General features: G+C 36.3%; 1 protein-coding gene across 1 annotated transcript; it reads left to right on the top strand.

The window, feature by feature from the left end:
- Positions 1-17,358: 17,358 nt before the first annotated feature.
- On the top strand, positions 17,359-18,535 carry LOC149154442 (uncharacterized). Its single transcript, XM_089440371.1, has 2 exons — positions 17,359-17,760; positions 17,971-18,535. The coding sequence occupies exons 1-2, from the start codon at positions 17,481-17,483 to the stop codon at positions 18,198-18,200; spliced, it is 510 nt and encodes a 169-aa protein (XP_089296497.1). The 5' UTR covers positions 17,359-17,480; the 3' UTR covers positions 18,201-18,535.
- The last annotated feature ends 350 nt before the right edge of the window (positions 18,536-18,885 follow it).

The following is an 18,885-nucleotide window of genomic DNA, read 5'->3' as shown; positions in this document are numbered from 1 at the left end:
CCATCATTAACAACATGATTATAATTGAAATGAACATTCGAATATTGAGACTGGTTATACCTTTCCTTGTCGTCTCTGGTGTCATTATGGTGATGAGAGCTTGCCTCAGCTCCTTCCTTGCAATGGGTACTTCCATGGGATGATGGGGATGTGTTCCCATCATTCTCTTTCCTTGACGATTTCAACGATGTCTCGGAAGAATATGACGCCTTCGGGCATTCTCTTTCAATGTATCCCAAGCCTGCAAATCGAGGTCTATGCACAACCTCCAATGGTTGAGTTATGCCTTGGTTATTAATACCAAGTTCTTCCTCCTCCTTGTACCTCATCTTGGTAAGGAGCCTCATGTTTGTCCCTGTAATTGGTATCTCCACATTTCCAACAGAAATCATACTATGTGAAGATGAAACTGAAGGGAAATCAACATCTTTTACCTCCACTGTCAAGTTGGAAAGAACTGATGAGGGCTTCTCATCATCTATTTTTGGTGGCTCGCTTACTATCATGGCGAATTCCCCAACTTCCTTTCCAACATACCCAAGTCCTGCCTGACGGGGTAATTCCTCTACTTTGATGGGGTTGACAATTCCTTTGCTATTAATGCCCAATCCTTTTCCTTCATATCCCATTTTCCTTAACAATTTGGAGCCAATTCCTATGGTATGATTTTCAAAAACAATGAAATCATCATCAGGAAACATACATGAAGTCGGAGAACTACTTTTTACCTCACATGGGTCACGCTGCAGCTTTTCCAAGGCCTCGTCCTTAGCTTGCAGCTCTTGTAGCAAACTATACTTCTCCTCTGAGAAGCATCTTCAATTCAGCATTATCTGCTTGAAGACTCTAGTTGTTGTGCTTCAGTTCTTCTAGGGCCTCTTCTGTGGCTCGCAACTGAAGCTGCAATCACTCCTTTTCCTCTGTCTCTTTTTGTAGAGCTTCATACATTATTTCCACCTTTTGGAAAATTCTAAGCATGGTCTCGTACATCGCTTTGTCATCCTCCATCATTTCACGTTCCATTGTTCACGCTCACAATTCACATCCATGCAAAGACCGCTCTGATACCAAACTTGATTCAAGTTGACTCAACTCCCGGATTTAACCAAGATATTTTGCTTTCGTGATGTGATTAGAATTGCATTTAAAAGAGCATAAAGGAACATATATGCATGTTGTAAAGAAGAGGGATCATGACAAGGATCAACAACATAAAACACAAGACGTTGGTAACGAAGTTCGTCTAGGAGGGACTACGTCTCCGGGCCCCGGTGTCAAGATGGTGTAGGCTGCTACATTAAGTGTTGGAAAGAGCGATGATGTACATGCATGTGTTTTCTCTATCATACAAGGAATATGCCCTCAGGTAGGAGTGGCTCCAAGAGATGTTCCGTTGTAGGAACTCTCATTAAAAAAAGGACTCATATCAGCATGATATAATTTCACGTATGTTAATAATGAGCATCCAGCCAACATGGCATCAAAGGGATCTCAATTCAAACATACATGGTGACAAAATGAGTATCCTGTCAACATGACAACCAAGGGATCTCAATCAAAGCATGACAATAAGTACATCTCACATCAAGAACAAAACAAGATCCCACATCAAACATCAAACAAGGATCTATACAACACAATGTGTAGAAATTTTGAATAATATGACACATATTCACAGAGATTATCCCAATTATACACTATTGCGGAATACATGCATAATACATAACCTCCTCTACGTTGATCATCAATTTACAGAAGCAGAAACAATAACATGTGCACATAGAAGCATCAATCACACATATCAACACAGTATTTTCCCGGGGAAAGCATCTCGCTAAAAACCCCAACTATCTGTATATTATATTGATTGAGAACATGTAACAAACATAGTACAATACTCCTCACAAGTACTCAGTACTATCTCCACCTGTTACACACAATACAGCTCACATTTGATCTCCAAATCTCCTCCGCTGCTTGCCTGCCTCCACTGCACAATACCTGCTGAGAATGAATGAGAATGGTTGAACCAAACTTGTTTTTACCTCAAGAGAATCACCCACACTGGGAATCACGTGAGCAGAGGCTATATTCACTTGGTATTTGCCCCATACTGTGCAATTGTCATTGGCATTACTCAATCCATGCATGTGCAAAATCTCATGCACAACTGATACCAATCTCAACCTCTAACACCTATCTCCACTGAACTGTACATGCACTGAGTTAAGTGATGTATTCTTCAATTGCATTATGAGTTAATAATTAGTGCATTAATTAATAACTAATTCACACAACTCATCACTTAGTCTATTGATCAGTTAGACTAAATACAACTAGTTCAACTAAGTCAAACTGAACACAACTCCATTAACTGCTCATCTAACTCCACAGAACTCAACCACATGAGTTCTAACTGATGTCCTGCATGCAATAGCTCAACTGACCTTCTGACAGCTGCATGTGCCACATCTGTAGCTCAAACTAAAGTGCTCCAAGAGGATAAGATAAAGTTTATAGTTTAAATATTATTATGAGACAATAATATTTGACTTTTCTATTTTTGACTAGCAGTCTAAAAATAGACTCTGATCACTCCTGCTGTGATCACTCCTGCTGTGATCGCTCCTGCTGTGATCGCTCCTGCTGTGATCACTCCTGCTGTGATCCAAAAATAGACTTTGCACCATAAATTGCCTGCGGGCCCACTTAGTGAAGGTGACTCCTTTCCACTAAGCTCCATCATCTTGTTGCATTCTCAACAAGCATTTCTTGTTGCACACTTTTCAACACTCCCTCTCAACAAGAAAGGCTTCCTCTCAAACCCGATCCTGTAACTCTGGAATGTTCTGCATGCAACACATCTGCCCGGTCCACTTTACTCCAACAACACTTGGAACAAAAACACTCCCAACTGATCACTCTATTGGGCTAGGAACATACTCTGATGCTGAAGCTCTACCTGCTGCTGACAAGTGCTCCCTCTCTGACATCTATGCTACTGCAACATCTCCATGCATCTCACACCATTGCACACCTCTCTGTGCCACCTAGCACTGTGCAAAACACTTGTGCCTCTCACATTGCTGCAGCCTGCATGCTATGCGCTGTCCTGGGATTCCCTGCACTGTCGCTCTCTCTACCGCTCCATCCGCATCTGTCTCTACCCAATCAATCAGTTCCTGCTACTCCACATCGGGGCTCCCGTAGCAAGGTCTCATCCAAGAGGTTGGGTACCTCAAGGATCCTGCCCCTCCTCCTTGGGATGATCAATCCACATCACCCCACCTCCTACCTGGAGGTATGGCTGCATGCGATCCCTCTGCCCACCTGGCTCGAAGTTTCCCCTTACTGGAGGTCTCTGCATGAGTAGATGTCTCTACTCGATCTCCACTCAGCTTCCCTTTTTGTGGTTGCTCCACAACCTCCTGAAGCTGCTACACCAATCGTGGCTCCTCCACAATCATCTGAGACTTCTTCTAGCTCTGCATGTTGAGAGGTAGTATACCCTCCCTCTCAACCACCAATTCTCCATAAGTTGTGTCGCTGCTCAAGGCTTTGCATGCATCTTGAACCTCAAGAGCATATAGGTTCTTGACCCATGAACCAATCTGCTTCACCTGTCTAGCGATGATGTGTCTAAGGAAAACCTTTCCCTTACTGAAGACTACATCATAGCCTCTGTCTTCCAGCATCGCGATTGACACCAAGTTTCTCTTCAGTCCTGGTACATACTTGACATCGGTCAAGGTAAGGCGAGCTCCATGCTCCCTCTGAAAAATAACCGTGCCTACGCCTGAGACACTATACTACTCATCATTACCCATCCCTATGAGTATCTGGAGATCTTTCTCCTCCAAAGTACTGAACAAACTTTTGTCACTGGTCATGTGGAAAGAAGCTCCACTGTCAAGAAACCAACCACTTCCCACCATGGATGAAACCATGCATGTGAAGGGTGTGAAGTCCAACTCAAACTGTGAAGAAAGTGAGGCTGCCTCACCTTCAGATCCTTCCCTGGATCCCTTCTTAGACTTCTTCTTTGGGCAATTAGTAGCATAATGGCCCAACTCATGACAACGAAAGCATCTCACCTTCGACTTGTCAACCTTCTTCCCATCATTGGAAGAACTGGATTCGGAAATAGAAACCTTCCCCTTCCCCTTCTTCGCCTTACTCGCTAAGGCATAATTCTCCTCATCATGCATAGATGAAGAACTGTCTCTGGTGCACCATCTAATCTCCTCTTGCACAAGATCCGACCAAAGTCTCTCCCATCCTGGCAATTTCTCCCTTCCATTCACCGAGTCCTGGTAGCTATGCCAACTCTTACGAAGGCCAAGGAGTGCTAGACTCACCATATCCTCATCCTCAACAGTTACCCCCACACTTCCCAGCTCATCCCGACATTGGGTGAACTTCGTGAGATACTGGGGCATACTGTCTCCATTCTCACACCTAATGTTTCTGAGTTTATCCTTGAGCGCCAACTTCCTCTGGTCACTTTTGCTTTGGAATAATTCTGTAAACGTTTTCCACATCAAATATGGAGAAGCCTTTCCATGGAGGTTGGACACAATGTGATCCCTCACGCCCTCCAACAGAATCCTTCGACACTTTGTTGTCTTCTTTTGCCAATCCCCGACTTGAGTAGCATCAGTAGGTTTTGGGACATCCGCATCTATGAACTCCTTCAACCCATTATCATCTAACACCGCCTCCATCCTGTCCTTCCATGCAATATAGTTCGAGCTGCCCTTAAGGGCATACTCCAATCGCAATCCGTTGAAAGACATTTCAACTTTGACACAAAGAAAACACTGCTGCAAATTCGAATTCCACCAGCTCAACAACTCAACCGCCTCGGATCTAAGATTCGTGAGAACAAAATATTTCTTGTACAGAGATTGACTGTATGGGCTTTTACCGGATATCTCACCTTCCCAAGGAAGGATGAATCCAGAGGCTACCTGGCCTGATTACAGACTCTGCCTGAAGAAATAAATTGTAAATACTTTCTGAATAGTAGATCTGATGATCAACAGCTTCGATACCATGTAGAAATTTTGAATAATATGACACATATTCAAAGAGATTGTCCCAATTATACACTATTGCAGAATACATGCATAATACATAACCTCCTCTACGTTGATCATCAATTTACAGAAGCAGAAACAATAACATGTGCACATAGAAGCATCAATCACACATATCAACACAATATTTTCCCGAGGAAAGCATCTCGCTAAAAACCCCAACTATCTGTATATTATATTGATTGAGAACATGTAACAAACATAGTACAATACTCCTCACAAGTACTCAGTACTATCTCCACCTGTTACACACAATACAACTCAGATCTGATCTCCAAATCTCCTCCGCTGCTTGCCTGCCTCCACTGCACAATACCTGCTGAGAATGAATGAGAATGGCTGAACCAAACTCGTTTTTACCTCAAGAGAATCACCCACACTGGGAATCACGTGAGCAGAGGCTATATTCACTTGGTATTGGCCCCATACTGTGCAATTGTCATTGGCATTACTCAATCCATGCATGTGCAAAATCTCATGCACAACTGATAGCAATCTCAACCTCTAACACCTGTCTCCACTGAACTGTACATGCACTGAGTTAACTGATGTATTCTTCAGTTGCATTATGAGTTAATAATTAGTGAATTAATTAATAACTAATTCACACAACTCATCACTTAGTCTATTGATCAGTTAGACTAAATACAACTAGTTCAACTAAGTCAAACTGAACACAACTCCATTAACTGCTCATCTAACTCCACAGAACTCAACCACATGAGTTCTAACTGATGTCCTGCATGCAATAGCTCAACTGACCCACAAAGAAAGCGTATTTCCTTCTGACAGCTGCATGTGCCACATCTGTAGCTCAAACTGAAGTGCTCCAAGAGGATAAGATAAAGTTTATAGTCTAAATATTATTATGAGACAATAATATTTGACTTTTCTATTTTTGACTAGTAGTCTAAAAATAAACTCTGATCACTCCTGCTGTGATCGCTCCTGCTGTGATCACTCCTGCTGTGATCACTCTTGTTGTGATCCAAAAATAGACTTTGCGCCATAAATTGCTTGCGGGCCCACTTAGTGAAGGCGACTCCTTTCCACTAAGCTCTATCATCTTGTTGCATTCTCAACAAGCATTTCCTGTTGCACACTTTTCAACACAATGCATCTCAAGCAAAGAGATAAATAAGTACACTATCACACTGTATATAGCACACATCAAGGAGTTATCTGAAGAAGAGGATGATAAATGCTGGATCTGGTTGCACCATCAACCTCGTGGTGTCGAATCTCATGGAAATGACTTCTCGCACATTGAATGTTGATACCTGCACTCTACTTTGAAAAGTGGCCAAAAAATGAAATGATCAAATGGAAAATATGATTGCACCATCAGATTCGTGGCGTCAAATAGTGTAAAGTCGACTGTCAAATTTCTGAATTCTGACAAAGTGAAAATCTAGGGCTTAAGGAATCTTTTAGATTCCTCAAAGATTCCCTCCTCTGGATCATCTGAAGATCTACTGCTCAGATCAAAATTCTTTCTGCGCCATCAGGTTCATGTCGCTGAGAGGTGTAAGATAGATGTAAATTTTGTCCAATTTGGGCACTGGAAAAATTTCGCCCTCCTGGAAATTTTGCTAAATCATGGTTCTGCCTGCTCTTTTCCAAGATCATGGTTCCAACTGCAAAATTAATTAAAAAGATATACATCTCGAAAAATGTGTCATCACTCTGGAACTGTGTTTGCTCGCGGTTCCACCATTGGTCTGCTCTTGTTCATCTCTGTTCCATCCTCTCCCCCTCCGTGCCAAATGAAAACATAAGGTTTTAATATATTTTGAGGGCAGAGCTACCCAAGCAACCATTGTGGCTTAATGGTTAAGGCAGAGAACCAAAGGCAAGAAGTCGGGGGAACAAATCTTGACCCCTCCAAAAATACACAACAGGTTTTGGCACTTGGTTCATTTTTTGGTAATGGGTAACCGTTTGGGCCTTAAATGGGTTGGTTGGATGTATTAAATGGGCAGAAGGTTGTTTGGTTGTTGCACAGTGCATGTGGGCTGGGCGGGTTCAATCCCCACCGGCTCCACTTTAATCAACACATATATATTGGGTCGGGGATGTGGGTTGGGTCCACCGGAGGTGGCTCGCCCACCCCAACGTAAATATTAATCTAATGGAGTGTTGGTTGGGGGCCGACAGGGGTCATGGCCTGTTTTGGAGAATTTGGTATCTACGGATAAATACTAATTCCCTAGATAAGTAGCCATATCTAGAACAACAGTTTAAAGCACTTTAGCCTTTTCCTATAAGAAATAGATAAGACAAAGAAGATGAGAAGACCTACTTGTAGTTCTGCTTTCCTCTTGTCTCCTTTGTATCGATCTTGTCGCTCCTTCCTGTACTTAACACGCTTGAGAAGTACCTGTAAACATCAACAGAAGACAAAGAACCGATCAAAGCAAAAGATCTATTGAATACAAGTAAATGGAATCAGATACATTCACACATATAAGCATCATATAATAAGATAAGCATATGGGAAAAATGTTCAAATACTTTATTGAATAGAAGAAGGAATTACAACCATCAAGTATGATTCGAAGTCACTCCTCTAGCTTGGATCCCATCCACATCACATCAAAAGCATGAAAAACTTGTAGCATAACAATACTTGTCTCAAATTCAATTCTTGTAGCAACATTATCTCCTTACAATTCAACATAGTCCAGCCTTTGATCACTTAGATGAGTGCTCAATTTATATGAAGATGGAGGAGGTTATGTCATAAATGGGGGTATTGAATGGCCTTCTATACTTAGAATTAGTTCCATGGAGGAAGGGATGGGGGGATAGGATGCATCTTAACTCATTCCTCATCCATTTTCGAGCTCATAGGATTTGATAAGTGAGGGAAAATTCTAGAAGACTCCAAGAGATAAGAATATTCCCCAAACCCTATGTGAATTTTGTTCAATCTCGCCCAACGCAGGTCAATGAGGGCCTAAGTGCTATGCAAAGCACCCTGGCATGGACTTAAATTCTCTACAGCGCACTCTTACATGGGCCTAACTGCGTTGGTCCCTTTAGAGATCATTTCAGGTTGTCTTCAAGTCATGAATTTGTCTGGGAAGGAGGCATTCAAAAGGTTGACTTGTTTAGGGCATGTAGCCACTGAAATTAGGGTTTAATGAGCCCTAAAACACTGATCTGGACGATGGGCGTGATATTCCCAAATGGATATGTAACATGGCCCGTTGGCCATATTTAATTTAAAAAAACTTTGTTTTAATATGATATGGTTTTCGAATCCGACAAAGGTGGCGGGGGTCATGGCCTGCCACCTAATTTATATATATATATATATATATATATATATATATATATAGTCATTTTAAAATATTTCGAAAATAAGGGATATTGGGCAATTTAACGAGGCCACAATTTCACCCGTTTTCGAGAGCCAGGTTTCATGCCCCGTGGTCGATCAAATTGTAGGATACTTAAACCTGGCCCATAACCCAACCAAATCTTTGACTGGCTCTTTCTCCCTCATACGAGCTCGGATTTGAGTGTCGTTCGCACCATTGGAATCAGGGTGACAATCACTTCGACTTGGTGCTAGTTTGGGAGCGTTCCAACCACTTTGAATTTTGACCCTTTCCGAGTCCTCTTAGACTTCTGCCTGTGTCTGGAGCCACCTGGATCACAAGTGACCCCAACATTTTGAATGCATCATCGAGTGGTTTTGGCCAAGATGATATGGTAAGGTGGAGCTCGAGCACATGTCCATAGTAATTAATGAGATGACACATGGATGGGGGGTCCACGAGGGGTTCACGTAACCCCATAAGACCTTCCCCTACCATTTCGATGAGGGACTGTATTGGAACCTATCAGGATTATATTCCTTAGGTGATGTGGTAATGAGAAGGTTCGTGTCTGCATACATTGTATATGTTATATATAAAAATATTATGTTGGGCCTCGTGAACCACGAGAGAGTTATAATGTGTCACATATATAAATGGGTTGGTAGCCGGGGTAGACTGCCACATGGGTGGTGACATGGCGATGACTTAGGGAGCCACGCGGAAGGTCAAATGATGTGGCATTATCTAATGGGCCAATCCTTGAATGACCATATTTTTTGATCTAGGAGTCGGGTTGAGACAAACTTTATATCACTAAAAAGGTTTCAATGAGAATGCACTGATGTCATTCGTTTTAGGTCTTGAGAAAGTAGAAAAATTTAGACCCCATTTCCATAACTAGACCTTGGCGGTTGGGTCAACTTAATAACTAACTCCTTCTAACCTTAATTGGAGCTAGAGATAGTAGGGGGTACGTTACATAGAATTGGAAAAATATTGATAATTAATTTTTTTATAAAAATATTAATTTTTAAATATTTTTTGATTAATTAAATTTTTATTTTCTTCATTAATTCTATTTTTTTTTTAATTTAAATAATTTTATAATTATATTTTGTTTAACATATATATATATTATTTTATATTAAAAGATATTTTACATTCAATATAAAAAAGTATATTATAATATAGTAGAACATTAAATAAAATAATAATAATAAAACATAAAGTTAATTCTAGTTATAATAATAATAATAATGATAATTAATTTTACTGTATTAATAATATATGTATAAATAATAACAATTTTAAAATTTGAATTATTTTTATTTTAATTTATATAATAAGATATATTTATTCATATTTTATATATATTTTACATTTATGCCACATAGATATTTGTATTTTTTTTAAATATCTTTTGGATTTATTAAAGTTTTATTTTCTTCATTAAATTTCTTTTTTTTTTAAATAATTTTATAATTATATTTTGTTTAATATATATAATTTTATTTTATTTTGAAAAATATTTTACAATTCAATATAAAAAACATATGATGATGGTGGTGGTTAATGTTTACTTAGACCAAACTTTGGTTTATTAGACCTAAAGAAACAAATTATTTAGTTTGATTTAAGATTTTATTCCTATGCTCAAAAAGCTTGGAGAGAAGCCTCCTGAGCTCACTATAATTTTGACACCGTAAAAGGCTAGGAAGGTCAGTATTGCGACAAAGATTATGAAACTGAGATCTAATGTGGTCGTACGCGGGGCACTCTAAGAGGAAGTGGTTTTCATCTTCGATGTTCCTATTCTCACAGAGATGGCAGATCCTTTCCATCCATGGTGTTTTAGGAACTGCCCAACGACCTGTTTCACTATGGAGCTCATGAGAGTTCGTTCTAATCTTCGCTATATTAATTTTCTTCTTTGAGCTAGTTAAAATAGAGAGATACTTTTGATCTTCTAGGGTGGGGTTGATGACCTTCTTATAATAACTTAATTTTCTTTTAGCTGCTAAATCTTTTTCACACCACATTTTTTCTTTGAACTTAGAAGTAACAATATTTTTAATGTTATTAATGTTTTGCAATGCATCATTCTTGTTGATCTCCCAATGGTTTAACCAAGCCCTTGTGTCTTTATACCACCCCCGTTTGAGCCTTAGGTGGTTTTGGCTGGAATTTAAAGCTAGCTTAGGAAGTCTATGATCTCCTATGTTATTGAGTTTGTGCTTGTACAATAAAAGCCTAATCATAGCTAGGCTCTCGATAGGGGAAAGACCTACTTCTATAAGGAGGATAGGATAGGGTGTATTGCTTTTAATTTTCAGGTTATACGTTATAAAACGCTTATGGATTTGTTCAATATTTCTGGATTCTCTAGATATGCTGCAACCCTAAACCTCACATCCATATAAGATAATAGGAGTGACTAAAGTTTCAAAGAGGAACTTCTTTTTATCCCACATTACGAGGTTTTCCGTTTTACAATTATTTTCAAGACCAAAATAAGCTTTCCACCCCACATTAATCCTTTTCTTAATGCTATAGTTCTAGTTGAGCTTGTGATGAATATCAATTCCTAGGTACTTGTAAGAATACACTTCCTCCAAGTTATTATTGTCATACATAAAATTAGTGTAAGTGTCCTTCTTGGATTTGATAATCATAACTTTTGTTTTATCAGTGTTAACAGTCATACCCATGGTAGAGCAGAAATCCTTAAGAAGCTTAAGTTTCTTATCAAGATCAGATTGGCACCTTGCAAGAAGAACAATATCGTCAGCATAGAGAAGAAGGATGATGACAATCCTAGCTAAGATCGTGCCAGCACATCCTGCTTCCTCTAAATAACCTTCGAGCTTGTCGATGTAAATGCCAAATAGGGTAGGGGAGAGGGGGCAACCTTGTTTAACTCCGATATTACACTTAATATCTTTCGACCACCACTCATTGCTCTTTAGCTTGGTAATTACATTCTCGTATAGCCTTATAGCGGCAGCTCTCAACTCGAAAGGAACCTTTAGCTCTTCTAATCTATTCCAAAGGTTGTTTCTAGGAACCGTATTGAAAGCCTTTCTAAAGTCCACAAAGCAACAAAAGATATTGGATTTATCATTACGACATTCCTTCATAATGATCCTAAGCATAACGAGATGGTCTGTTGTTGAGTGATGCCTTCTAAAACCCGCTTGGCCTTTAGCCCGCTTACCTTCACTTTCAAGCCATATGCTCAATTTTTTTTCCAAAATACTACCATATAACTTGGCTAAGAGAGGGCTGATCATAACTGTCCGATAATTAGAGGGGTTATTTGTATCCCCACTTTTAAAAATAGGGATAATGAGGCTCTTAGTCCATGGTTTAGGGAACCCTTGCTTGACTGCTTGATTGAAAAGCTTGTGGATATGGGGGATGAGGGCAGGACCTCCAATTTTTAAGATTTTCGCCTGGTAACCTTCAATGTCCTTAGCTTTCCCATTAGCCAGGTGTTTAACCCCAAACTCAATGTCTTCTAAAGAGAAAACTTCTTTCGTTGTGAGCAGGGTTTCAAAGTTATCCATGACATTTGGAGATTCATAAAGCTTTTTAAGATAGGAATTCCAATCGTGTAGAGCAATTTTATTATTATCTTTAGTTTTCCTAGTCAGAATCTACCTCCAAAATTTCCTAGGAGCTACCTTAGAGAGGTGTAAGAGATTCTCTTGTCTTTCACGAATGTACTGCCTTTTTTTCCTTTTAGTTAAGGTTTTGTATATTTTTATCTTACCCATTTTAAGAGATTCATCAAAAACTTCCTTATAATTGCTCTCCTCGCACTTTTACAATCTTTGTCATACCATGGGTTGGTTTTGCTATTTATTTTATTATTTGAAACTTCAATTGAGAACTTGTTAATAGAATATGAGAGGGTTGTAGTAAAATTATGATAAAGGTCTTCTATGTTGTCTATACTAGATAAAGGAAGCAAATTAGTTTTTAATTCATTTAGAAAGAGATCGTTTTTATTTCTATCAAATATTAAGTTCTTTTGGCTATAAGGATTATTTTCTATGGGATCTCTATGCATGACAAAATTGAGAGTTATAAGTAAAGGCCTATTATCAAGTCAGGCTCGTGGTCGTTTAAGATGTCAAAATCTATTATTTCGTTGTATAAAGGGAGATCGGAAATAACATAGTCTACCACGTTGCTACCAAGCCCATGGATGCAGGTCATCTGGCTAGAATTGGGCCAAGTCTTTAGACCGTTGCAAATTATGAGATCCTGAACACTACAGAGCTTGACTAACTCCAGCCCAAACAAATTCTCCCCGAGGTCTTCGGAGCTCCTTTTGTACCTACTAGCCAGAGTAGGGTCTTCGTCTAACCAAAGAGGATTAGGGTTGGAATGATTGCTTAGAATAATAGCTTGGTTGCTTGAAGTTCGAGCATTAAAGTCACCTATTAAAAGGATATTACCTTCATTCCTTAGGCTAGAAATATCATTCTCTAAACCATTGTAAGGACTAATTTTATCTAGATTCTTCTTCTTATAGAAGTTAGAATTGATGGGGGGAAATAACATATTGCTATGTAGGTCTTTTTATTATTAATGTCACTAATCTCTATCCAACTATATTGGTTGTAAGGGTCGTTTTTATAAATCCTAGCATGGGGGGAGATGTTCTTCTTAATGTAACAAGCTATTCCCCCAATGTGAAGATCACTTTTAATATTATAATATAGTAAAATGTTAAATTAAATAATAATAATAAAAATAAAGTTAATTCTATTTATAATTATAATAATAATAATTTAATTTATTATATTGTAATTTTACCTCATCTCATAATATACATATTACATTAAAGAGATGTAAATAAAAATAGTTTTAATAATAACCATGATATTTTAAATTTAATTAATAATTATATAAAAATTAATATTTGTAATATATATATTTAAATTATTTGTAACATTATTTTATATTATATTCCATTAAAAATTAAATAGGGAAAATTATAAAACATATTAATAATGTTATATACGTATATATGTAGCTATATTTATAATGATACTTCTAGTAAAAATTAAAAATACAAAATATTTATATGGTATAAATGTGAAATATAATAAATTTATCTTATCATATAATTTAAAATAATAATAATTTATATACATAATTATAATAATAATATTTCAAATTTAAATAATAATTGATGATGATATATATATACATACTAAAATTTAATATTTATCATAAATACACTCTTTATTATTCGTGTGGCCTCAGGATATAACACTCGCAAATGCGTTGAAGTTAAATAGTTATCCTTTAACCAAAAATTAAATGTTTATTTGTAATGTGAACTTTATTAAAAAAAATAATTTATTTTTTTATTACATTAAATTTAAATTTTTTAAATTATGATTGGTCAAGATAGTTCAAATTTTATTTTGGTAATAATCATGTTGTTGCCCCCACGCCATTACTCTGCACCAACCCATCACATTATCATGCATCATAGTACGTTGTACATAATTAAATGGCAGCGAGTACCTCCAAAATTGGCACTTTGGCACCCACCAAATTCAGTGGCGCCGAATCTAAACATTTCAAGTAATGATTTTTATTTGGTTGGCATAGAATTTGTAATTGTAATTTTCTATTTTTAAATAGATTTTAAATATAAAATAGAGTTAATTTTTTAAAAAATGCAAGATATTTTTATAGATTTAATAATTTAAAATTATTTTATTTTTTAATTAAAAATCATTTTTTTAATGAAATTTTAATATTGTATTCTTTAAATTATGTTTTTAAATTTAAAAATGAAAATTTTATTATAAAGATACAAAAGTTTAAAATTATATTTTTTTCAAAAATAAGAAAATCATAGTTTTGGGTTGTTGATGCAACATAGTCTAAATATTTCATGTATTTTTAATGACATTTTTCTGCCTATAATAATGCAATTTAAAACATAAAATATTTAAGACATTTTTCTACATTTAATAATATAATTTAAAACGTAAAATATTTGACATCTTATTAAAAATTAGATCATTGAATTATAATGAAATAATTAACAATTATTCATTATTACACAATTGAAATATTTTAAAGTTTTTTAGAAGGTTGAATTTATTTATATAATCAAAAATACATTTTAAATGATTAAAAATCACAATTTCACTTAAAATCAATAATTTTTTTAAATAAACTTAAAATCATTAAATTAAAACAAAACAAAAAAGATAAAAAAAAAATTATCAACAAATAATTTCAAACTCAATAAAAATCTTCCTATATAATTCAATAAAAAAAGGTATATTCCACTAACTACTACTCATCCACTTTTTAGGTATCATAGGGGAGTAAACTAGTTGAAATTCACCAGTTTACCACCACTAACCTAGCTTGGTTTTTTCCTCTCAATTTTTTACTAACATATTTTTGGTGTATTTTAGTTTTTTCCTCTCAATTTTTTACTAACATATTTTTGGCTCTAACTAGCTATATTATCATTGCCTCTCCATGTGCACTCTCTCACCCATTAGCAAATTTATTGTCTGGCAGTTAACAATTTGCTACTAAACAACTAACATATAAAGCATAGAACATCCGAATTTATTATATTATATTTTATTTTCTTTGTTAAATAAGGTTTCTATTTTATATTTTAATTTTAATTTTATTTTTATTTTGAATGAACAAAAATATCTTTTTAATTTTTAAAGAATAAGAAAATATTTCCACATTCTTGTTTATAAAAAATATTATAAATAAAAATATTCACTGTACTAATTAAATTGTTTTTTTCAAAATCAATTATATTCTTGATTCAAAAATTAAAATATTGTTCAAAACATTATTCTAACCATTATACTATGTATTATTAATTCATACATATAGAGAGAAAAAAATTTCAATATAAAGAATCTAGAACTTTTTTGCTTAATTGGTGTGTCTAAGTAATGACATATGAATTTTATGCATTAAAAATGTTGATTTTATTTTTGGAATGACCCACAAGGCTTTGAATTTTATAGTTTATATAGAAAATATTATCACCAATTGAGCTACCATATTTTGTAGCCCTTCTTCAAATATAAATATAAGAGTTGGTTCATAGCTTTCAAAATTCAATAATTAAACTATGCGGCAGTAAAGGCTAGCTATGCAACTTTGTTTATATATATAATTTATGTTATATATATTTCATATAATAATAATAATAATCATCATCATTATCTATTTTTAAAGTCACAATTAAGTTGGAGATGTATGACACCCTTTTGTTTATATGACAAGGTATCAACCTAGATACCCTATTTAACTACAAAAGTCCAATAAAGTGTAAGGAATCACATATCCTTTACTATTACACCTATTCAATGAAAAACAACAACACAAATATAGTAAATAATATTGATAAAAAATCAGCGTAGATTAATCTTAGTTTCAAATTTATCTTAATGTAGAAGTGTAAACCTTTTTTAAATTTTTGGGAGAAAAATGAAAAAAAATTACACCTCTAAAAAATCTTAAAAATGTAAAATTTTCCTCAACTTTTACACTCAAAATATTAAAAAATAAAATAATCCTTATCTTCTTCTTTTCTTTTTGTTTGTTTGTTTGTTTGTTTGTTTGTTAAAAGAGGAATAGGCCACTGGAGCAGTCTTGCAACTGCGTTACATGGGGTCGATTCTGACCACTCGCAATTGCATTACATGGGGTTGATTCTGACCGCTACTAGTTGCGAACTGCGTTACATGTGGTCAGAATAACTGCGTTACATGTGGTCGATTCTGACCGCTCGCAATTGCATTACATGGGGTCGATTCTGACCGCTACCATTATAACCCCTGGGAAACTGCGCCTGCCCCTCTGGGTTAGTCCGGGGGAATTGAACTCGTGACCTTCAGTACGGAGGCCGCCTTTCTAATGAACTTCACGACATTGTGATTACCAACTCGCCTACCCCGTGAGACTAAAAAAATAAAAAATAAAAATCCTTATCAACCTTTAGTATAGATATGATTAAAATAAATTTACATAATTTATTTTTAAAATAAAGACTTTTTAAATAAACTTTAATAAATAAAGCATTTATCAAAATTTAAAAAAAATTGGACTTTCAAAAACACATCATATTTTGTTTTTAACTATATTGAATTTGTAATTCCATGGGTTAGATTAATCTAGAGAAGTGGCTGCGTTATAACACCAAAAGTATATCCAACACCCTGCAAACAAGATATACAATCAGTAACTCCTCAGACAAATCTAGGGGAGTGGAAAGATATACAATATGTGGAAAGATATACAATATGTAACTCCTTAGAGGAATCTAGGGGAGTGACCACCTTATAACACCAGGAGTATATCCAACGACCTGCAAGCAATATATACTAGATCTTATGATTTAGCAACCTCCAAGCAAGATATACCAGGTTTTAAACAAATTCTTATTTCAAAAAACACAACATATTTTTTGTTAACCATGAAAAATTGAAAATTCCTTGGACTAATATAGGGGAGTGGCTGCCTTATAGCACCAAGAGTATATCCATTACCTGCAAGCAAGATATACATTCGATAACTCCTTAAACTAATCTAGAAAAATGGCGAGATATACTCTCCTTAAGTCTTTGAACTAATCTAAAAGAATCATTACCTTATAACACCAAAAATATATCTACAAAACAAGATATACAAATCTTATGATCTTATGATGTAGCACGAGCATGCACTTTCAAAAATAAGAAATCTACTCCGACTTTCAAAAAAAAGAAATCTACTCGTTGAAGTGATATCGTAAGAAACCATGTACTTAATAAGATTTCAACCGTGGTTTCATTAGTTTCACCCCACTAAAGTTACCATTAAACACAGCATATTACCCAAATCGCAATGTATGAAAACACACCATATTACCCAAATCCCATCGACGGATGGTTGGTGTAGTTGTCTTTAGTCGTACGCCCCTGCAGTTCGTCGTGCCACAGGATGAGAGGTTACAAAAATTCCAAATTTTAGTAGATGTCATTTACACTGGGATGCCATGGATGCCTGTATCCATTCTACCAGTGCAGGAGCTAAGATACCAATAGCCATGCTCTGTAATTCCGCGTCAGAAAGGCGAGGGAGATTGGTGTTGAACCCATGGGGACTTTCCAGAAAGGGGAATTCAACAAGCAGAGGAAAAGTAAGCTCTCAGTTAGCCAACCAACCCACTCCAAAGCAACCTCAGAGTATAACCAAACGGTGTTTGCGATGCAACCGGAACTATCTGGACGAAGAGAACGGTCCCCAAGCTTGTTCTTACCACGGTCACATGAACGGTAATTGTCCTCTCGTCCTCTCTGTCTTTCTGCGTCTAGCCTGCGTTGGCACTAGCATTTCATGTGGGTGCTTGTTATTTGAATTGATAAGAGGATTCAGCATGTGAGCAGCCTTTATGCTGTTTTCTTCTTTTAAGAGGTCACTAGTTCCTCCCCCACAGAGTCCCCTGTTTCAAATTTTCGATGTGCGGGTCCGTTTGAAATTTTCAGGTGATAGAGGGCTGTTCTCGTTGGCGCCTTCGCATCAGGGCATTGATGGGGAGTGGACGGATGCAAGCGGAGTGATCGTGTACAAATGGAACGAGAAAGACAAGAGACCCAACACTGGAATGAGTAATTGGAAAAAGAGATGGAGCTGCTGTGGAGAGTATGATGACATGGCAGTCCCCTGCAGACGTGGATGGCATGTGTCATATGATGATGGTGGAACCCTTTTCTAGCTCATAAGTAATTTCCTCTCCTTAGCAAAGTGCAGTACGGGAGTAGAATATGTTAAAATTCATACAAAATTACCTACCCTTTTCAAGTCGCATAAAATCGCTCGGACTCATTGCAGTAACTGTGTTGATTTTATAGTATCGTTTGCTGTCATGTATGAGGCAATTTAAGGAATGAAATTAGTATTTTCCATAATCCTGATTTGATATTAGAAGAGGAATGGTGGGATAAAACTCGGATTTCTAACAAGTTCTTGCAAGGTGTGTCTCTTTTGCACATGGTAATTGTAAAGCTAAAACCAGTGGTCAAGGATAAGAAGGATATACCTACAGGGTTAGTTTGGGCTTCTTGTCCTTGTTGAACATGCTTAGTCTTTCTGTTTGAGTTGAATTTTTTATTTCATTGAAGGTATATTGGCTAGAATGGATTTTTGAATTTTGAAAGATTGTTACATAGGGCTCATAATGCAGTCTTGTTATGTTCTAAATCCTTGGAATAGTATAATGAACTAGAGTATGCACAATGTACAGAGCACAATTGCAAAAGAGATAATAGAATCTCTCCCAAATATCTCCTTGTTGTGCTCCTTGTTAATGGCGGTGTTAATCTAACGCTCCCGTGTGTTTCGTGGCATGTGCTTAACACTAGCGATGTGTCTGTTTACTAACACTTGCAGGTTTTGGTGTA

Source organism: Pinus tabuliformis, chromosome 9, assembly GCF_031772625.1.
Source record: "Pinus tabuliformis cultivar Carrire ecotype Pingquan chromosome 9, CPIR1, whole genome shotgun sequence".
NCBI lineage: Eukaryota > Viridiplantae > Streptophyta > Pinopsida > Pinales > Pinaceae > Pinus > Pinus tabuliformis.
This window is presented reverse-complemented; position numbering and strand designations above follow the sequence as displayed.

Excerpts from the sequence above, each read along its gene's own strand:
- LOC149154442 (XM_089440371.1), top strand. The coding sequence starts at position 17,481 with ATGGATGCCTGTATCCATTCTACCAGTGCAGGAGCTAAGATACCAATA. Across the intron at positions 17,761-17,970 it reads TTACCACGGTCACATGAACG|GTGATAGAGGGCTGTTCTCG; the intron begins GTAATTGTCCTC and ends TGAAATTTTCAG.